The 22,610-nt window shown below is 47.7% G+C and overlaps 1 protein-coding gene across 3 annotated transcripts; it reads left to right on the top strand.

Moving 5' to 3' along the window:
- Positions 1,464 to 12,108, top strand: TMEM171 (transmembrane protein 171). Of its 3 annotated transcripts, none has more exon segments than NM_001244323.1 (4): positions 1,464 to 1,521; positions 4,702 to 5,412; positions 9,148 to 9,289; positions 11,832 to 12,108. In NM_001244323.1, coding segments are annotated over 3 exon segments (978 nt in total). In that variant the 5' UTR covers positions 1,464 to 1,521; positions 4,702 to 4,772; the 3' UTR covers positions 12,028 to 12,108.

Raw genomic sequence — 22,610 nt, forward strand, 5'->3', positions numbered from 1 at the left:
AACAGGTCTGTTACAAAGACCAGCACCTGAGGGCTGGTGGACATGTCTTTCATACTTGACCGATGATCGATTTCCAGGGAGTTTAATTTAGTCAAACAGGCTCCAAAAGACACAAACAGTCCAAGGGGCAGACATCCCAAGTGGAGGCTAATCTGATTGTCCTTGGTGCCAGTACATTCGAATCTGTCATGTGTGGCCAGTCTGCAGTCATGTGGCACCAGAGGGGCAGCTGTATCAACAGGCCCCTTGCAGGTCCAGACACGACGTGGCCAGAGATTGAGTTTCAAGCAAGGGAGAAGGAAAGAATGAGTAGGAGAGGAGAAGGGAATCCCCTTGTACAGAAAGGCGTTGCTAGCAGGCCTGTGTGGAGAGGCAAATCCTATGGTCAGGACTGAGTTCTTAGAAAGCCGAGTGCCCCTGGCTATTGTGTAATCACCACGGCTGGTTATTTGCTGGTTAGCTGGGTGTGCTCTCAGGCGCTCCCAGCAGGTGGTATATCCTGACACTTTGACCAGAATAGCTACACCCAGACACAATTGCTGCAATGTCCTTGGGATACAGTGTCTGTATTGTTATAAGAATCAAAAAAAAAAAAAAAAAAAGCAATAAAAGCCATTTTTTTTGAGTTTGTGGCATCATATGTCCTCTGGGTGACAGGTGAACCCAGGAGGATCAGTCAGCACATTTTGTTCAGGCTCTTGCTTGCTCCACATTAACCAGCTGTGGAGGTCTTTGGGCTGTAGTTTCCTCCACTGAAAAATGACCTTTTTTGATCCCCTGTTGCCTTCTGGCTGCAGCCTTCTCTGAGTTGCTGGAAACACACACTTAGGAACCGCAGGCCGTATGTAGGGAAGGCAGATAACATGGAACCTGGCCCAAAGCAAGGAGTGTTGATATTCAAGACAGTACTAATCTTTGGCCACCAGGGCAAGTGGCCCAACAAATCCTACCACAGTTGGCTTCCCTGATGCAGTCCTGTCTCACCTACCCAGCCGGCCCACCCCCAGAGCCCATGCTCATCAGCCTTCCCTCTTTGTCTCCTTCCAATCACTTCGTTGGCTTCTAACCTCTGTAATCAGCTAAGCCAACTCATTCTTTACCGGCAGAGAGAACAGTGAGCCTGGGAACCAACTGCTGTACGAGGTATGCAAAGTGTTCTCACGTTCAAAAGGTTCATGCCGTTGGCCCTTAACCCTTGACTGGATTTCAGACAAAGTGGGCAGGACCCCGGGGGAGAAGCGGCAGCGATGGGGAAGGCCCTGGGGCTCACAGCACTCCTGTGTTTGGGCTGAGCCCTTGACTCACCTTTCGCGGCGCCCTGACCTCTGGTGTGGAAACTGGCACAGTTGGATCCGTGTCACGTGTCACGGGGCAGGTTACAAATAGCACGGGGATTAGCACACCCATCCCGAAACTCTTGGTTCAAGGGCAGGGAAAGTTACAGGTTTAATTCCGGCAAATCATTAGCGACTGAGAACCGGGAAGGGGCTTCGATGGCAAAGCGGGACTGTGAGCATACATGTGAGTGTCCAAGGGTCTCCCCAGGGCCTGCCTCAGTCTCCGCACACTCTAATGCAGCGCATTTTTCTGTGATTTGGTGTTTCCATAACCTGCTCTTCGGGGAGCTCCAGTCAAGGTCTCTGGAGCGGCAGGAGGGCCACAAGCCACTGGGTAGACCCGTCCCGGAGGGCGTGGCAGCGGGATCTGGGGGCCCCCAATCTGCTCGGGCAACGGCCACGACGAAGAGGGGGCAGCGCTGCCCTTTCTCCTCCACCCCCACCTTGAATTCTGGGCTCTCGGCCCAGAAGGGAATCGGCTCCCTTCCAGCCTCCAGGATCTCCACCGTCGCTGCGCGAGTTGGAACACCCAGGAGAACCCCAACTCTCTGGCCCCTGCCCCTGGGGCCCCCAGCCAGGGAGGCGGCGAGGAGGGGGCGCCTTTTCCTGCATTCCTTGCGCGCACGGTCACGGGCGCACAAGCCACCCGGTCAACCCGCCCGGGACCGAGTCTGTCCCTCGTTCTCCACCCCCGCGCCGGGCGCACCCCTGGCCCCCGAAGAGTATCACCCGGCAGCGGCCAGCTCCCGCCAGTCCGCCCTGCCCTGCCGGCGCCCCTGCAGCCTTGCCCTGCCCGGCACCGCCCCCTCGGTAAACACTGCGCGGCCCGCCCTCCGCGCCCGGACGTGCAGGTGGGAGTGTGAGGTTCTGGCCGGGAGGCCGAGGGCGGAGGCGGGCGCCACGCTGTGCCCGGTGCCCACGGCCGGGGCTGCCCGCTGAGCGCCGGCGCAGGCAGCGTGCTCGCAGGACCGAGCCTCAGGTAAGCGCTCCCGTCCCCGCGTTCCTGCACACCCGGGAGCCCCCGCTCTGCGGTTTAGGATCCAGGATGTGTGCAAGGAGCTGCGCAGCGCTAAACTCGAGCGCATGGGAGCTGCGCGCCAAGCCCCTCTGGGCTGGTGTGGCGCTGGGGCTCTCTAAACCCGCAAATCTATTCCGGTAACGGACCTCAGCTCTCTTTGTGTCGAGCCCCGAACACACAGCGCTTTGGACGTGGTGAGATGCTGCTGATTTGAAAATGTCTTTTGGTGAACAGTGTTAAGAAGGCGGACTTGGCTTTGGGAGAATGAAGTGGGCGCTATTATTTGGAAAAGGTTTAATTTCCTTTTAGTGGCCATGTCTCTGTGTCATTTTGTGAGCGCCTCTATAAGAGTAGGGGTGGAAGAGAGGGACCGGGTTGGGGGTGGGGAGGAAGAGAGAAAGAGCAGGAGAGAGACAGAGAAAACACTGTGCACATACTGTGCTATTTTGGATGGGGGATTTACACCTGTGCCAGGTGCTTAGTCCACTAGTCCATGGAAAGGAAGCTACAAATCCAGTTTTAGGCTCTACTTTAATACTCGTATTTGGGAATTTGCCTAAGGCAGTTGAGGCCTTATGACCCACATCAAAGTCGAAAGTACCAGGAATACAGTGAATTCTTAATAGGATTTTGTAGCAGAGTCACTCTTCACCTGTATCTTCAGAGCAGCAAAAGGATTACAGGGTCTTTTTTTTTTTTTTTTGCCATTTCTTGGGCAGCTCCCGCAGCATATGGAAGTTCCCAGGCTAGGGGTCGAATCGGAGCTGTAGCCACAGGCCTACGCCAGGGCCACAGCAACGCGGGATCCGAGCCGCGTCTGCAACCTACACCACAGCTCACGGCAACACCGGATCCTTAACCCACTGAGCAAGAGCAGGGACTGAACCTGCAACCTCATGGTTCCTAGTCGGATTCGTTAACCACTGCGCCACGACGGGAACTCCCTCTTTTTTTATTTTTTTATTTTATTAGTGCAATACTTTGTCTCAGCTTAATTGCACCTTCATAGTTTGCCAAGTTTAAAGAAGCAGCTTGTTTCCCAGCCATATTTCCTTCTTTTTCCAACTTCATTTTGATGCTATTGCACTTTTTCCTGGAAAAGTACTTCCTAGCATAAGACCAGCTGTTTCCTTTCTTGACCAAAACTGACTCGACTTGGACATGATTTGTGTTTGTCAAGATGGCCTTGAGTTTATTGCCTCAATCTTGAGCTCCTGTACGTGACCACAAAGTTTTTTAAAAGTTTTCTTCCTTTGAGCAAGTAAAAATGGCCTTCACACTTGGGTTGTCTTTTTGAGTGCCTCAACCTGAAGGGTCCTGGAAAAAGATGCCATTCATTAGAGTAAGATGAGATAACTGGACAATAATGTCAGTCTGTGTAAAATAGACAACTCTTTGCCCACCACACAGGGTACATTTAATATATGAAGTACAGGCCTTCGGTGGCCTTATGGAAGGTGCTTTCCCACTTGATTTCACAGATACTCTGCTTTCAAAGTCAAGTTCTGCTGCTGTTTAGTGTTTTGGAATTGGTGATTTATCAGCTGCTTATTTTTAATGGAGCCTAAACCTTTTTGTGGAAGTGGGTGGCACCACAGAGGAGGGTAAGGAAGAGGCCACTGGCCCATCTGGGGGACAAGGCTCCACCTGACCCCCTGTGCCACATTCCCTGGGTCATCCCAGACCCCAGCAGCTGGGCCCCCAGGTTTCAGGGCAGCCCCAATATGTGCCTGTTTGAGAACCCAAGAATCACATTTTAACCGAATTAACTGAAAATCCACCAAACCCACTGTGTTCCTGAACCTCCTTCCCATTCAATTGCGACTGAGAAACTTGGGTCTCCTGTGGAGGTAGCCTTAGAATAAAGTACAGAATGGAAAGTGGCCCCCTTCTAAAACAGGAAATGGAAAGTTAGTTACCGATCGAAAATTTATGGACTTGAAAATTCTCAGAGCAACTGTGATGAAATGTGGGGTGTCAGAAATAATCCTTGTGGTTCCTTTCTCACTCACCATTGTTTTTTTTTAGCCTGGGGAAGTGAGTTTGTAAGACTCATAACAGGAAAGGCCATGCCCAATTACTTTTGTTGTAAGGGTTTTTTCAAGATACTCTTAGGTGCATGGTAACTGCATTTCCTCGTCTTGCATATCTTTATAAAATTACATATTCAGGAGTTTCTGAATGCCAGTTCTTCTGACTCACGAGCCAGCTCATTGTTCTGCAGCCTATTAGTTGCATAAAGTTCTATTCCCTATGATTTCATCCCAGTGTGATTTCGTGAAAAAGAACAGGGCGGGTCAGGAACACCTGTGCCCACTTTAATTTGGTGTTTGGTTCTGTCTGCAGAGCCGCGGAAACCACTGGAGGGAAGACACACACCGCATTCCACCCGCCTGGGGAAGGGGCTCCTTCTGGCCATGTCTCCTGTAGCCGCCGCCGAGTCAGATGGGGTCCACCGAGACAGGCATGTCAGCAAGCTCATCTTCTTCCTTTTTGTCATGGGCGCCATCCTGCTGTGCGTGGGAGTCCTGCTCTCCATCTTCGGGTTCCAGGCGTGCCAGTATGAAACCCTCCCAGACTGCAGCATGGTGCTGAAGATCGCCGGGCCCGCGTGTGCCGTGGTCGGGCTGGGGGCTGTGATCCTGGCCCGCTCCCGGGCACGACTTCAGCAAAGTGAGGGGCGTCTGCGAGGCAACCAGGGGGACTCCGACCGAGCCTTCCTCTGTGGGGAGAGCCGCCAGTTTGTCCAGTGTCTCATCTTTGGGTTTCTGTTTCTGACGAGCGGTATGCTCATCAGCGTCCTGGGCATTTGGGTTCCCGGGTGTGGCTCAGACTGGGCGCAGGAACCGCTGAATGAGACAGACACTGCTGACTCGGAGTCCCAGATCTGTGGGTTCCTGTCCCTGCAGATCTTGGGACCCTTGATCGTGCTTGTGGGACTGTGTTTCTTCGTGGTTGCTCATGTTAAGAAGAGGAACAACTTGAATGGGGGCCAGGATGCTTCTGAAAGTGAAGAGAGACAGCCCCAGCACATGGAGCCTGTTCAGGTCACTGTAGGTGGGTGGCTGTCTTTCCTGTGCTTGTTCACGTCACACTGGCTGTAGCATCAAAGTCTCCCTGAGCTGTGCTGGGGTCTGGCCTTTCTTTTTCTCTCTCTTTGTTTCTGTCTCTGTCTCTCACGTACACACAGTGCTGCTGCTGTCATTAGCCCCATAAGGATCCTTGAACCCATCATTTCCTTCCTCAAATTCATTATTATCTAGTAAAAGCATTGGGGCATTAGGTTGTGACCTTGACTGCAGTCACAGGGCAAATAAAGAGGAAAGTGAGAGGAACCTTGCGGATGGCCTGGGAACCATCTGTCACCCATGGGAATTGCCACGTGACCCTCTTTCACCTCTTATTCTCACACCAAACACTTAGGGCACTTCTGGCTGGTGGAAGCATGGGTTCTCGTCACTGGCTGTCCTTGACCTGCTGTCCTCAGCAGTCCTTAACCTCGCCTGGCCTTACTTCACCTATCTAGACAGTGAGCAATGCATCTCTAAGACCCACTTCGATATTCACATCCTAGGAGTCTGGGTCTGTCCCAGGTCTGTCGATCTGCCATGTTTGGAGGGAGTCTTCTGTACTGATTTCTGCATTGCTCTTCATTTGCTGTAATTTCATCCTCGGCTTCAGGGGCAGGGCAGAGTGTGGAAGCAGTGGCATAGACGAAGATGGAGTGTGACGGCATCGGTCCCTTCTTTTCACCATGGACTGCCTAGGGATTCCCTTTGGTTCCCTTGGGGGCTCTGCCGAAGAGCCAGATCGCCACGGCCCAGAGTCAGCCCCACGCAGAAGAGCATCAGTAGCTCTGGCCTCACCTTGACACAGTCAAGGAAAAACCACCATTGCTGCTCGCTTTTGCCAATCACTCTGTTATTCCAGTTTCCTGAGTTTGAAAGGATAAAGCTCTTTCCAGAAGGAGGGAAAGCCAGGGAAGGAGGAAGTGAGATGTTTCTCGTGGGTGGGGCTGTCTGTCGAGCCGGCAGTACTCACTGCGGTATGTCCCTGGGCTGTGGGCCTTGCATGGCACGGACCTCACTGAGGAAGGGCAGATGGATTTATAGACAGTCCTTGTGTTCAGCCAGAGTTGAAGCTCCCAGCCTCCTTATTTGTGCATTTATATGCATGTGGTGACAACACCAATATTAGCTATGTAATAACACTAGCTAACTCATAGATGGGGCTTGTTCTTGAGCCAAATATGTACCAAAGTGTTTTGGGATGTGCTCTTCAAGGGCCTGTTATGTGACCTTTATTCATGCCTGTAACAACCCACTCGGGCAGATACTCTTAGTGTCTCCAAGTTAAACATGAAGAAACTGAGGCACAGGGGATCCCAAATGACTTGCCCAAAGTCACAAACTAGCAAGAGTCAGAGCCAGGATTCTAATGGAAGCATATGCTATGGCCCTTGCACAGTGCCCTTCCCTGGCCCTTGATGGAATTCCATTTCCACTGGTTTCATCTCTGGCCAAGTGTCCTGAGTAGCTGTTACATGACAGAAGGGCTCACCCAATACTATAGATGATCTCAGTCTTTCTGAGGAATACAATAGGGCCCAAGAAAATACTCTCACGATCTTCTACTTGGTTTGGGCACTTTGAGGTGTGCCCACTGGGTTTACTATCAGGGAGTTTCGAGGCCCAGCCTCCCTCCTCGTGGCTGGAATTGGGGGGTAGCAGGGAGCAGGGCTGGTGCTGGGGTGCAGTGACTTCTGGGGGGTCTGTAATTAGCACTGCATCATTTAAAATCTTTTCCACATAACTCTGTAAGTCCTATCAAACCTGTGAAAATTTGGTGCCCTAATTCCTTGTCTTTCTTGCCTTTGATAATATGGAATAGGGTTTTTATTTTTAAAATCATGCCTTTCAGCACAATTGATAAGACACCAGACATTGTCCGTCAATGGTCAGTTCTGGCTGATGAGGGAAACTGGGGTGATAAGAGGCAGCTCTCTCCCCAGAATGGAGGACAAAATTATTATGCATAAATGAAGATGCATAATAGCTGCATTGCAGGCACACCTAGGGCTGGACCCTGGATGCACAAACTGGTGTGTGGTCACTTCACAGAGGATGTCAAGTCCTGCAGGACATAGTGGAAAGGGGAACTCAGGGGATGGGACTTCTTTCTGGGGAGAACAAGAGGGCCGGCAGAGGGATAAATAAGCCTCAGAGATAAAGGGCTTTGAGCCCTTTCTTGTCTGCTTCAGTAGGTGAGTGGTCTGCTTAGAGGCTTATTCCCAGCCCCCTCATTCTATAATGTGTAATGTAACCTACCTTCAACCTACCCTCCTCTGCCTTACCAAGACCTTCCGAAAAAATTAAATGAGAATCCCAAGACAACCGTTAGGCTTCTTCAAGCTTCAGCTGGTGATGCAGATTTTAAGCTCGAATCACTGTCTCCTTGCAGAAGGAAAGACAGAATTAATGCATTCTCTGCCAGGCTAAGTTACCTCAGGGAGGCGGGGGGGAGGTGACCATGGGCCAGACTTCCAGTTGGGAGTGTTTCTTTGGACATGCAGATAGGTGCCCCTTGCTGATGGGTGTGAAGGAAGACCCCCTGAGGCTGTGCTACAGCCAGAGAGCTTGTTTCGTGCTCAGCGCCGTCTTCACCCTGCGCACAAAGCCAGTGCTCCCACTTGTCCTCCAAGGCAGGTGCAGTCATGGCCTGCAATTGACAGATGTGGCGGCTGAGGCCTTGAGAGGGCATGCAACTTGTTCAGGGCCCTGCTGGGGTAGTTAATGGGCACGTGGAACCCTGGGAGGTTTAGAAAAGGCTGCAGCGACCTGGATAAGCATCAGATCTGCCGCTAGTTCGAACCAGTCTCCTCCCTGCAGGGAAGTCAAGTCCTCATTCCTCCTTCATCTTTCCCGAGCTGTCATTTGGTGCTGTCAACCTGTCAGAGGCCACCCTCAGACCTCTTCCTGATGATGCTGCCACACGTCTAGAATATTCTGGGCAACTCATCTAGTGCATTCTGTATGGGAATCGGGGTACAAATTAGAGCTTGCATCTGATCCCTAGTGCTCCTCCCCCAAACACAGGGATGTGTTCTGGAGTGAACAGTAACAACAGAAATGCAAGAAATGCAAAAACAAACAATGAAAAACTCTGCAAGAGCATAAGCCACAGCTGCAGAAATAGGGATGAGGATGGGTTGTAGTGTGGCTGTGCTGTCCTTTGTTCGGAGGCTGAAACTGCCTTTGATGGACAAAGGCACCTTCTCCAGCAGCTGACTTTTGGAGAATTCAAATTGTAAGCTGCAAATGAGAAAAGCTTCACAGCAGTAGACATCCCCGGAGAGGTAAGAGGGAGTGGTAGCAAAGGCCCCAGGAGTGCTTTAGCTCAGACTTGCTGGGAAATATAGACCCACTATTTTTTTTGTAATGTGATAAAATAGACATACCATAAACTTTACAAATTTAATAATTTTAAATGGACAGTGGCATTAAGAACATTCACGGTGTTGGCAGGCATCACCACTGTCAATTTCCAGTTTTTCACGATTCAGAACATCACCTCTGCTCCCATGAAACAGTAACTCCAGCTGCCCCTGCCTCCAGCCTCCGGCAGCCCCTACCATCCATCTCTATAAATCCGATAGGCTCACTTTTAAGTTCTAGAGTCAGCAGAGGTGACCTTGACCTTGGGGGCCAAATACAGAATTAATTTCTTTGGCTCTTGCTCTTTTGCTTGCATGTATTACTTATCTGTCTTCCACGAAATGTTCTGTTTCCTCAGGCGATGCTGTGATAATATTCCCACCCCCTCCACCACCTTATTTTCCTGAGACTTCGGCTGCTGCAGCGTCTCAAGGTCCTGGCGCTGATGATTTGCTTCCAAACGAAAGTCCACCTTCGTATTACAGTATTTTTCACTATGGGTAAGACGCTCCGTGTGAACTTCAAGGGTAGGAACGTTTGACCTTTGCAAGCCGGTGCCTCCATTCAGGCCACATCCGCTTTAAGGCCATGGTACGGGTGTAACCATCCAAGTATGAGCATCTTTTTTGCTTATATTAGGTCAGAGTTATTACCTTAATAGTCACAATACCTTTCAGGAAACTTTGGGCTGCACGCAAGTCAACAGTGATAAAAGTGGGGATGCCGGGTTAACCGGAAGTCTTCTCCAGGCATTTCTGTGCTCGTAGCAGGGCTGATTTGCAAATTGCTGAACAACCCATCAGCCAGCTGAGCACGAGAACCGAACTTGGGAGGCCCCAGCTCAGCTGGGCTTGGCTCCTTTAGATTGTGGGGAGGTGCGCGGGTCCCGGGGACCTCCAGCAGGTACAGGAGGTTTCAGTATCTACTGGGGGTATTTGAGCTGACTAGCTGAAATCGGCTGCACCCTGACTTGGCCCCACTGAGGTTTTCCCCTTCATATGAATTTGTCTTCCGGGCCTCAGCATCTTCTTGGATTGAATGAAGAGAAATACAAGCATCACCCCCGCCCCAGCCCCCATGCTTCCCACGACATGCCACAGATATGGAGGTGGGCCTGGGGTCAGATTAAACAGCGTAAATCTCAGTGCTTTGCCCCAGGTGACAGGAGCCTGGGTGGTTAGCAAGGGAGGGAATCTGGCGAGGAGGACAACAGTCAAGAAGCGCAGAGATCACGATATCAAGGGGGAGTGACAGGGAATGACCACGACAGAGGTGCTCGTGGCAGCGGGGAGAAGACAGCGAGCCGGTGCTGGAGGGAAAGCAGCGAGGCCTGAGCCTCGGCTGTGGACCACATGGGCCGGGTCTCGGGAGCAAGATGAGCTGCTGGAGGTGGAAGGGCTGAGAGGATGCTGAAGCCGAGAGGGCAAGGCAGCAGGGACTGGCGGGGAGTGCACGGAGAGGAGGGGAAGGTGTTCTGGGAAAGGGTGAGTGGGCCCAGAAAAGGCTCTCTACCTGCTTGAATGGAAACCAGGGCGTGGGAAGGAAAGGAAGGATGGCTGGCAAATGTCACAGGGCAGAGTGGGAGGGATGGGCAGGACTTGGGGGAAAATGGACTTCTGAGACCCTGAGATGTGCATTTTTTGAAAGCCGTAAGAAGCAGGACCCGGGAGATGCTGGGGGCAGTACTGCCTTACCGGGTCATTCATGTTTTAAGGCCCATGCTCTTGTGCTTCAGATCAGGTGGTAAGCTGGAGACCTGACCAGGGATGGAGGTAGGGGTTTCCCTGTGTGGATGAAAGGGAGGTTAGGTTCTGGACATGTGAAGAACTCTGTTAGCGAATTTTTGTATTCTTTTCTCCAATGACGAACTTCCCAGAGCCCTAAATTAAATGGCTATTACAACTGCTACTTAGAACTACTCCTGCTGCTGTTCCTATGCCAGTGTCTGGCTTTTCTTTCTTTCTTCTTTTTCTTTTTTTTTTTTTTTTTAGGGCTGCATCTGAGGCATATGGAAGCTTCCAGGCTAGGGGTTAAACAGGAGCTGCAGCTGCTGGCCTATGCCACAGCCGCAGCCATGCCAGATCTGAGCCGTGTCTGTGACCTACACCACAACTCACGGCAACTCCAGATCCTTAACTAACTGAGCAAGGCCAGGGATCGAACCCACATCCTCCTGGATAGTAGTCGGGCTCATTACCGCTCAGCCACAATGGGAACTTCTGAGTCTGGCTTTTCTTACATTACCTCATGACATGGCTACAAAGAAGGTAGGTGCTGTCATCACCCCCCATTCTACAGATGAGGAAACGGAGGTTTAGAGAGGTTAACGAATTTGCTGGGGGTCACACAGCTGGAAAGCAGCAGAGAAGAAATGCAGAGATGCAGGTCTGCCCTTTGCCAGAGCCCGTCCATTAACCAGTATGCTTTCCTGCTCCCCTTCAAGTTTTTGGCTTGAACGATTTAATTTTCTATTGGTATAAGCTTATCTTCCTTCTGTTAGTTGTCTCAGAAGATGAAGTAGCGGAGTAACTGCGTGTATGTTCCTTTCAGAAGGCATCTATACGTTTGTACCCTATGTCTTTTCAATGACAAGGGGAATGACAACAGGAGTGGGACAGTCTTAATGTTACAATCAGCCCTAAGGACAGTAAGGGGTAAGAAGTCAAAATGGGAGTTCCCATCATGGCTCAGTGGAAGTGACTCTGACTAGCATCCATGAGGACGCAGGTTTGATCCCTGGCCTTGCTCAGTGGGTGAAGGATCCAGTGTTGCTGTGGCTGTGGTGAAGGCAGGAGGCTACAGCTCCAATTCAACCCCTAGCCTGGGAACCTCCATATGCCTCCATATGTGGCCCTAAAAAAACAAACAAACAAAAAAAAGTCAAAACGTATCTATGCAAGATAGAATATGGAAGAAATTACTCTGCAGACCCTTCCAGATGCTTCTAAATGCATCTAATTAAACATGCGAAAAGAACCTAGTACTGCAGGCGTGTGACGGATTCCCTCTGCTCCCTTTCATGTTCTCTCTTGTTCTTTGTAGGACTCCGCCTCCTGAGGGCCAAGGTGTGACCTCTGAGAGAGATTGTGACTCTATATATACTATTTCTGGGACTGCTCCAACCTCTGAGACCTCACACACTCCCTCTCTCTCATCCGAATTGCCTCCCAGATACGAAGAAAAAGAAACCGCTGCCACCACATCCTTGTCTCCATCTTCTGAGCCTTCTCCACCATGAACCGTGGACTCCAGTTCAATTTTATATAGAATCAATCACTATTTTATTTAATTTGTTTTTTAATAAAAAAAAAGCACAGTAGCATCGGCTATGTCCCAATTTCCTGGTACAGCATCGACATCAGTAACAAACCTTGCAGATTAAGTTGTCAGTACTTCAGACCATGGGGGGCGGGGGGGCGGGCAGAGCACCTGTGGCTGGGAACTTAAGCTGGTTCTCTCCTGGAGACCTGCTACTCCCAGAGGTCGGTGGGTGGGGTCGTTTGTATGGGCGGATGAAGAAACAAAGGCTCAGAGAGGCTGATGAACTTATTCATGGTCACATTGCTTCTAAATGGTGAGGCTGGGTTTTGAACCCAACCATCTGATTTCTGAAAGCCAGGTTCTACCCTGTGCTGTCAAAGGCCAGCCAAAAGCAGTGGTTAATGTTTAGCTTGCTCCATGGGGTTGCCAATGTTAATTGCTTCAGGGGCGGAGGAACCAGATGGAGCTCCTCAGTTCTTTATTTCTTCTTCCTCTTCTTCCCTTTCCTCTCCCTCTCCTCCTCCTTCTTCCTCTTCCTCTTCTTTTTCTTCTTTTTTTTTTTTTTTCATTTTGAAAGAAGGTAGTTAGAATAATTTGGTAATTGATGCTGGGACAGTTGCCAGCATGCTGATACCCTAAAAGCCTTCTATAGAGATGTGACACTTTTGGAGAAGAAATTTCTTGGGATATTTTGGTAACTTGATTCCCCTGGAGAGGTTCAGGAAGGATATGTCTTTTCTTTTCTTTTCTCTTTTCTTTCTTTCTTCCTCTTTCTTTCCTTTTCTTCCTTCCTTCCTTTCTTTTTCTTCTTCCCCCCCTTCTTTCTTTTCTTTTCTTTTTTCTTTCTTTCTTTTCTTTTCCTTTCCTTCCTTCTCTTTTCTTTTTCCTTCCTTCCTCCCTCCCTCCTTTCTTTCTCTTTCTTTCCTTCCTTCCTTCCTCTTCTTCTTCTCTTTTCTTCTTTCTTTATTTTTTTCTTCTTTTCTTTTCTTTCTTGTCCTTTTAGGACCATACCCAAGGCATATGGAGTTTCCCAGTCTAGGGGTCTAACAGAAGCTACAGCTGCCAGCCTCTGCCAGAGCTACAGCAACACCAGATCCAAGCCATGTCTGCAACCTACACCACAGCTCATGGCAACGCCAGATCCTTAACCCACGGAGTAAGGCCAGGGATTGAACCCGCAGCCTCATGGTTCCCAGTCGGACTTGTTTCTGCTGCGCCATGACGGGAACTCCAAATGTGTCTTTCTGTATTATAAGCTGCCCAACTGTGTGGACCACCAACTTTTATCCTTATCAGGCTACTGCTGAAGAAAACCATTTGTATAGTCAGGTGCAATAATAAGTATTTACTTCTAGGTATAAACCTTAAAAAATAGTCATTATATATTATCAGTTCTACCTGGGACAAACTGATGTTTAGGATCTGAGGTCTCTTAGGAAAGTAGAAGTTTGGTAACAAAATTTGATGTAGCAAAAATGTGAAATTTTTATGCCTTTTACACAAGCCATAATCCCCACAAAAATCAGTATTATCCAGCATTTAAGTGCCTGAAGGCAGAATGTAAAGGGCGTTAATGCTCCAATAGTTTGACCGGAGCAATGACTGATTTGATGGGAATTGCCGCCACAATAAATCAGGGGTAACAGGCTGTACCAGTCTATTTCTTAACTGGATATTTATTGGACTGAACTGCTCTTAAAATTCTGCTTTTTTTTCCCCCTGGAAGGTTAATTATTCACATTTTAAAATTCAAACAAAGAGTAGATTATCACCACTTCCTTCTGCTGTTATTTAAAATGATTAAGCTGAAACTTCCAGGCAGAATTAGTTTTGAACACTTGTGAGTTCTCATATATAATCAAGAGCCTTTTTAAGGGCTCGGAGTTAGGGTTTATAACTGGGCATTTTGCTTTTATATGCTTGTAAATGTCAGTGGCCGCTGGAAATGCTTGGGTATAGGTTTGACCTTCTGGTTGGGGAAGTCTGTTCTGCCTCCGTCAGTCTCTGCAGGATTCAGCCAAAGAGGGAACTGATGAAGCCTCGGCATTGAAAAGGGTCCCTAAGCATGAGATGCTTATTGCAGGACTAAATCACAGGTAGCAGAGTCAGGACAGATCAAAGGAAGATGTATCCTTTGCCCATCAAGGTTCTGGCAAAGATTGACAGCTTCTGAAAATCCATCTGGTGGGCTGTTACCTGTTTTCTTTCTTTTTTTCTTTATATATGTTAACTTTTTTTTTTTTGAGGTGAAATTAATCATATAAGATTAACCACGTTCAGGGCAACAATTCAGTAGCATTTAGCACATTCACAATGTTATACTGCCAACACCCCATTCATTCCAAAATACTTTCATCCCCCACAAATAAAACTGCATACCCAGTAAGTAGTCACTCGCCACCCCCAGCAACCTCCAAGCTGCTTCTGTCTCTAGAGATGACTTTTTCTGAGTATTTCATATACACTGGATCATACAATATGGGAACTGTTGTGTCTGCCTTCTTTCATGTAGCACATGACTGAGATTCACCCACACCGTAATATGGATCAGGACTTCATTCCTTTTTGGAGCTGAATAATATTCCATTGCATGCATATTTCCAGTTTATTCATGATGGACATTTGGTTTGTGTCCACTTTCTGGCGCTGTGACTAGTGCAGCTATGAGCCTTCCTGTACACGTATTTGTTGGAGGACCTGTTTTCAATTCTTTTGGGTAGATAGCTAGAAATGAAATTGCTGGATCGTATGTTCACTTTAAGTTTTTGAGAAGCTGAACGCTGTTTCCCCCTTCTACACCTTTTTATATCCCTACCAGCAAGGTATGAAAGTTCAATTCTTTCACATCCTCACCCGCACTTATTTTCCATTATTACTATTTATTGTCATCTTATTATGAAGTGGTATCTCATTCTGGTTTTGATTTCATCTTCTCTCATGACTAATAATGATGAGCAGCTTTGCATGTGTTACTTGGTTTTGAACACCAAACATTATCATCAGGAGCATAAGAAATCTTACTCCAGACTTTCCTCCAATGTTGTTGGGAGGTTTGATGTCCCCCACCCCTTATAGAAAAGAGTGCCACAATCTGCAACTTCAGGTGGAACTACTCAGGCCAGGTGCTACCATGCTGCCTCTATACTATGAAAACCCCTTCTTGTAAAGTCTTTTGCTCTCCTGGGATCAGCTAACGGGACTAACCCAATCAACAAATTCTACTGAAATGGAAGGAATTTTTGATGAGGTAAGGTGTCTCTGGTGTTTCTATGAGCTGTGGAGGATGAGGGCAGGCCAACGAAGCCGTTTTCAGAGGATGGAAGCCAAGGAGGAAGGCAAGAACGTGGTCATCCAATTTCCACCTCAGAAGTTGGAGTAGGATAAGGAAAAGGGCAGGAAGAGTTAAGGTGGCCTCTGTGACAACCTCGTGTGATGTCACTGTTGGCCTTCTGGTATCGTTAAAACATAGAGGACTGAGGCAGTTCCCTCGTGGTGCAGCAGAAACAAATCTGACTAGGAGCCATGAGGACACAGGTTCGATCCCTGGCCCCGATCTGTGGGTTAAGGATCCAGCGTTGCTGTGAGCTGTGGTGTAGGCCACAGACATGGCTTGGATCATATGTTTCTGTGGCTGTGGTATAGGCCGGCAGCTTCAGCTCCGATTAGACCCCTAGCCTGGGAACCTCCATGTGCCGTGGGTGCGGCCCTAAAACGAAAAAACAACAACAAAAACAAAACATAGAGGACTGACGCCATGAGAGTGGAGGGTCTCTCCAGAAGGAGGTCATTACTCCAGGGCAGGTTAGAGGAAAGGAATGATCCAGAGATAAAAAGTAACCTCAGACCGTAGCCTTAGGTGAGCGAAGAGAGATGGCAGTTGGTTGGAACTGCAAGGATCCACGATGATCAGAACCAAGAAAACTGTTGAAAGAGTTAACTTCCCGAGTCCCATTTCAGTCTAGCCTCATGCATCCAAATATCCATGGGATGAAGTTTATCATCTGGGAATCTGGTAAACTGCCTGTGAGGACAAGAGAGGGAAACTGTGGAGGCAATACCTTGTGGGCTAGATAATCTGGACTTATGAGCTCCTTGTTTGTGACTTCATGGCCCTCTGGAGTGTCCTGTTTACAATTCCAGCCTGTGCTAAGGGTCCTTGAAGGGGAAGATGGGGGTTCACAGCCAGCCTCCAGTAGTGATGGGACTTCGAATGGTTGCCCAGTCTTAGCCTTGTAGGCAACTCTGCACGTGATTCATGGGAGAGTCCCAAGGGAGTGGGGGAACAAAGGCAGGGTCGTGTCACCTGCCCTTTCCTCCTGTATTTCCAGACTGGGACCCTTGGACCATTAATGAAAGCAAGCATGTGTGGTGTTGGAAGAGGTTGATGAGGCAGAGGGGAGGAAACTCTGGTTGGATTGCCAGGGAACATGCCTGAGTGGTCCAAGGGGATGGTAGTGTGATAACCACCTCGGCAGGGCCCCTGGCTCTCAGTGCCTCTCAGCCCTGGATGGACGGGTCAGTGTGGGGGGCTGGGCTCTGCCAGCTGCCACGCAGGAGATAGGAAACCCTGATCCCTGAGCTTCGGTGTAGAAGCTTCTCCAAAGGCAAGAGAAGTTGGGAAGCACACTGCAGGGGTGGTGAACGGGCCGGAGGGGTGAAATGTCCTCTGGCTGTTGGTGGGCAACCAGGCATAGTTGGTCTGCCTCATGCCATGAGGATCTTGCATACCTGGGATTCCTGGAGTATCATGCATGCTGCCACCAACCCAAGTCCCCCAACAGGAACAAAGTGGAAGGCCTTGGATGCAGCTTTGGCTAGTAAGGAATGCTTTGGGGGGCGGGGGGAGATGCCTGCTGAGTGAAGCATGTGACTGCTTGGACATGCTGTCTGCACTTTGCTTCACCCAGTGGGGGCGCCCTAACCCTCTGGCTGAGTGGGGCCAATGCTAGGAGTCAGGGCGACTTCACGCCCTCCCTCCGGCGGCGGGCAGGGAGGTGGGAAGCAATTGAACTGCTCTGTGTGTTCTCCCGTGGCTGCTCAGGCCTGAAGGGGCAGAACCTGGACAGGGTGATTGAGCGGGCATGGGTGAGCCACCACTGCTGTCATGTGCCCCATCACTCATGGGACATTTCCTTAAAGCCCTTTGGACGAGAGAGTAGATTCCGCCTACAGGTGCTGGGTGGGCCAAATGGCTTCTTTATTAGGGGTTTTCACACAGGCGGAGGTCTGTGTCATCCTTGAGATGGAGGGGCGGGGACCCAGCATGATGGAGAGGCTGGGGGAAGTTCTGGGCCAGGCCCTACCGAGGCTGTGGTTCTTCCTCAAACTCAGGGTCCTCCTGATGGCAACGACCTCGCATAGCAAGTAGCCATTTCCTTATCTGTCAAGTCCCCTAGGCATCACCAGACCCCCTCTGGTGTTCCTGTCTTCTTTTCAGGCCTTAGGCATTAAGTTGCCTCCAAGATCTGCCTCCTCAGGTCCCGAAGCTCTGCTCTCCCAGCTTATTTGTCCAGCTGGAGTTGTCCTGTAGGAGCCTGCAGGGTGGGGGCCCGAGCACAGTGCTGCAGGGGCCAGGACAGGCTGACCTGCTTCCTCTCTGGTCTCCGTGACTCCTCCCCGCTCTCTGAATAGTGACAGTTGTCATCAATCCTACAGTTGAATCTGGCAGAGCCAGATGAGGGCCTGTGTCCTTCACAGCTGGGCACCGGGTGGCACCTTCGCACCTGGCTGGGTGTGACCATGGGCAGCCACTGCCCTGCTCCATCCTGGTCCATCTCCAAGCTGCCCTTGGGCTCTGGAAGGGAGCCAGAAGCACCACCCCACTCTGTAAGAGGCTCCTCTTTCCAGAGTAGGTGACTGGCTTGGGAATTCTCTCTCTTTGAATTACAATGCAATATTGCTACAGTTAAAACTACTGAGGAAAAGATCTTGAAAATATATCTTGCTAAGCACATATGTAAACACAGAGTACTGTGACTGTGTGGAAAGCCATTTAAATACTGATTTTTCTTTGCTTTATATTACTGATTTGATACAAAATTAGGATCATTTAGTCCTGTTTATATTAAATATTGAGATAATTTTGTTTTTAATTTTATTTTTGAACACAGAAAACACATGCTATGTGAAAAGGTCCACTAGACAAGACTTGGTTCCACCCCTTTCTCATCTACTCTGTTCCACATCCTCCTCCTCATTATTTTTATTACTTTTCAGGTATTTCCTTTCTTTTAAGGTTTCCTTTTTGGTGTATATGTATACATACATACATACATACATACATATATATGCATACAGATATGTGTGTGCGAATATATGTATATCTATACATATGTCTATATACATATAATTTTTATGCATATACACACATAATGTATATTTTCATATATAAATACATATTGCAACATATATGCTAATATATATTATAGTACATAATGTTGCAGTATATACTAATACATCGTAATATGTATTTAATATATACTGTGTAACATATAGCATTTTTAGTTATTTATTTGTATACTAGTAAATGCTGCCCAGTGCCTTGCTAATAAATATCTCTTGGAAATCACTCTGTGAGATCTTTCTCAAGTTTTTTTTTATTAGCTACACAGTACCTTGAATATCTCAGTTTGTTCAAACATTCCTCTCCTCCTGGGCATTGAGGGTGTTGCTAATTTTTTAACATTACAAATAATGTCACAACGAATAACCTTGTGCCTATGTTGCTTTTTATTTGAGTAGGTGCATCTTCAGGGCAAACGTCTAGAAACGACATCACTACTTTGAAAGGTAGACATGTATGAAATTTTGTTAGATATGGTGCAATTCTCCTCCACAAGCTGTGTGCCATTTTGCACTCTCATTAGCCACACATGAGAGCGCCTATTTCCTGATAGCTTCATCACTGCAGTGTGTTATCTGAATCCATCTTTTGAATTTTTGCTAATCTGTATTTCAGGTCAGTTTTCATTTACATGTCTCTACCCATGAATGAGATTGAGAATCTTTTCTAAGGTTAAGAGCCTTTCGAATCCTCTTTTCTGTGAAATGTTTATATTCTTTGCTTATTATTGACTGAGTTATAGTTTAATTTTTTTTAAAAAAAATGTAACTCAAATCTTTCTTGATGCAAGCAGAGTAACTTTTCACTTGTACCTACCAGAGAGTAGGTAGGTATACAAAAATTAAACCAATGAGAAAATATCACAATACTGTCCTTTGCTCCCTTACCCCTAAACTCACTCTAAACCAAAAAAATATTGAGGATCCCTTAAATTTTAACCGTTCTTCATAGGTCCTATAGAGTTGACTAGAGTATTTTGGCACCAAAGCATTGTTTCATTATTTTTCAAAATCATGGCAGTCAGCTGGTTTTGCTAGAACATGGTGTGAATGAAACAAAAGTGGCAGTTTTGATACCCACATGTGCTGTTGGCTCTACACTGAAAAACCCGGTTCCTCAGCCAGCAGTGGGGCTGCCAAGCTGCCTTCCATTCAGACAGAAGACTCAAAAGAATATTCTGTGGGCAAGGAAGGGGCAATGGTGTCATCTCCAAACATAGTTCACCCAGGGGGTAGATGCCCCAAGTCCTGATTCTTAGGAGGCCTGGCATAGGTTTCTGAGTGGAAGTTTCACTGTGCACTCAGCAGCCAATTGAGACAATCCATGTGTCCAACACGAAAGCATGCAGAGCCCTGCACTGTCACGTCCTCCAGCTGTCTCAGAGGGAGCGGCGGATGGGGCTCCCTGGCACCACCCCAGCAGTAGTCATAAAACTATGTGTGATGTGCTTGTATTATCAATTACCTATTCTGCAAAACAATCCCTCAGTGAAAAAACATATGGTATCTCACTTGTTTCTGTGGGTCATTCAGGAGCAGCTCAGGTGGGTTGTTCTGGTTTACGGTCTCATGAGGTTGCAGTCAAGATGTTAGCCAGGGCCTTGGTGCTCTGCCTTGACTTGATGGGGGCTGCAGGGCCCGCTTCTGAGGTGGTCACGCACAGGTGCTGGCAAGGTGATGCAGGCTGTAGGCAGGAGGCCTCAGTTGTTTCCATGGGGGCAGCCACAGAGCTGCTGGAGTGTCTTCACAATATGATGCCTGGCTTTTCTCAGCGCAAGAGATTGAAGACAAAGCAAGGAGGAAGTTACAGTGCTCGTCAGAATTTAGCCTTGAGGTGGTCCATTATCATTTTTCCACCACATTCTTGGTTAGAAACAAAGTCCTTCAACCTGGCCCACACTCAAGGGGAGAGGAATTAACTTCCACCACTGGAAGGGAGGAGTCCCAAAGAATTTGTGGCATATTTTGAAATCACCACAGTCCCTGAGGACAGGATGCTTTCTCTTTTATAACTGCAGGACTGCCTGACTCCTGGCCTGTCCAGTATGGCGACCTTTCTGGTAGACCAGATGGTAAATCAGAGGCCCATGCAGCCTGCTCCAAGGTGGATGGCTTCTCCCCTTAGGAACTATCTTTCATCAGAACCTGCTTTCCTTTGGCTTCTTCTAACAATGGAACTAGTTAAAATGCAGATTTCTGGACCCCATCAAGAGCTTCTGTTTCACTGAGTCTGAGAGGGTGGTGAAGCTGTATTTTTACAAGTTATTTCTGATAAAGCGAGCCCTCCGGCTCTGGCGCAGAAAGATAGAGCGAGGCACTGGCCTTTCTAGCACTGTGTTTTCTGTCATCCAACCACCCAGGGCAGACTGGACCACATCACTGTATCCCTCGGAGCACTTTACATCACACATGGCTGAGGGTGAGCACATCACAGAACCTCGATGGATGGGTGATGGATGGGTGAGTGAATGAATTCATCAGTCGACTTAGATGATGCTTTTTCAAAAGTTAATATTTCTAGCATTACCTAAGACATGATTCTTGCCCCAAAATATTTAGCTGGACTCTCATGAAGCCTCTTGATCTAATTAACAGTTTGTAGGATGAAAGAATGAATCCTTAAGAGGATAACTAGATGAATCTAGAATTTGGGGAATCCAATAAGATGACTGGCTTGGACTCTCAAAAGAGCCTATATCATGGAGGAAAAATGGGCAGAGGTACTGTTCTAGATTAAAGACTGCCAAATGATGATCAGCAGGTCAGCTGTATGATTTTTGTAAATAAAATTTTATTGGAACACAGTCATGCTTATTAGCTTATGGATTGTCTACTGCTGTTTCTGTGCTACAAAGACATAGTTAATTGATTGCAACGGAAATAGAGTGGCCTGGAAACCTGAAATATTTCCTCCCTTGCCCTTTGGAAGAAGTTTAGACCCTCGTTCTAAATTAAAAGTGACCAATGACTCTTCTGCTTCCACTGATGACAGAGTAAGTAGTACTGCCTAGCCATTCTGCTGTACACAATTACAGCACTGAATAGAATATATGAAATAATTGTTTTCAGACATTAAATAATTGGGCAGCACAGGGCTGGACTCTGAGAGAAAGGAAACAAAGTGAGCCCTGCAATCACCTAGGCTTTCTACCAAAGGCATTTGCTGGATCCCCACCCAGTGAGGGGCAGGCAAACTGAACAGAGAGTTCTCAGTGAGCTGATCAGACAGACACTGAATGGCAATGAGGGGGAAGATAGGCAGTTGGCATTTGCAGGATAGAGGAAGAAACTAAACAGAGACGGAGTTTTAGGCCACGAGGCTCCCTTTGAGTATATGAGGCTAAACACTAAGATGTGCATGTGTAGCAGGAGACACTGCAAATTGGTTTAAAAAACAACCAACCATGAAAGAAAGGATATCAGGGAACCATAAGGATAACTCCTAGAGCCCACAGAGTTGGGAGATGCTTGAGTTTTGACCGACCAGAATGGAAAAGCCTCGTTGAACATGGAGGGCTTTGAATAGACTACCAGAGAGGTCACGTTTCAGCATTAGAGCTAATCTACTCTAGCTAAGCTGCTGCTACAAAGCTTAAAAATAAGTCTTGGAAAAAAAATCAAGTTAATCCACATAGAAATTAACTGCCTGTGAAAACAAAACTCAACAATCTATAAAGAAAGACAACAGAGATGCCTCTGGCTTGATTCCATATTTACTGTGAGTTTTCATTATGGATGGATTCTGAATTTTGTAAAATGTTTTTCTGTGTCTACTGACTTTTAGCTAGCATCATACTTTTTGGTAAAAGATTGATTATTTCCTCCTAAGGTCAGAGACAAGAAAGGAAGTTTTCTTTCACTATTTCTATTCCACATTTTGCTGTGGTCCTGGCCAGTCCAAAAAAGCAAGCAGCGGGGGGGTAGGGATACTTATTGGAAAGGAAGAAGTAACACATGACCGTGACCATAGAAAATCCTAAGGATTCAACAAAAAAAAAGCTACTAAGACCAAAAAGTAAGTCTAGCAAGGATGCAAAACACAAGGTCAACATACAGAAATCAACTGCATGTCTGTATTCAGCACGATTAACTGGAAAATGAAATACTACTATAACATAAAAACCAATGTTTTCAGATACATTTATATATAAATATATGAACTGTGTACTGAAAATTACAAAAGTTTGTTGAAAGAAATTAAGCAATCTCCAAATAAAC

The sequence above is a fragment of the Sus scrofa genome, chromosome 2, assembly GCF_000003025.6.
Source record: "Sus scrofa isolate TJ Tabasco breed Duroc chromosome 2, Sscrofa11.1, whole genome shotgun sequence".
Taxonomy (NCBI): Eukaryota; Metazoa; Chordata; class Mammalia; order Artiodactyla; family Suidae; genus Sus; species Sus scrofa.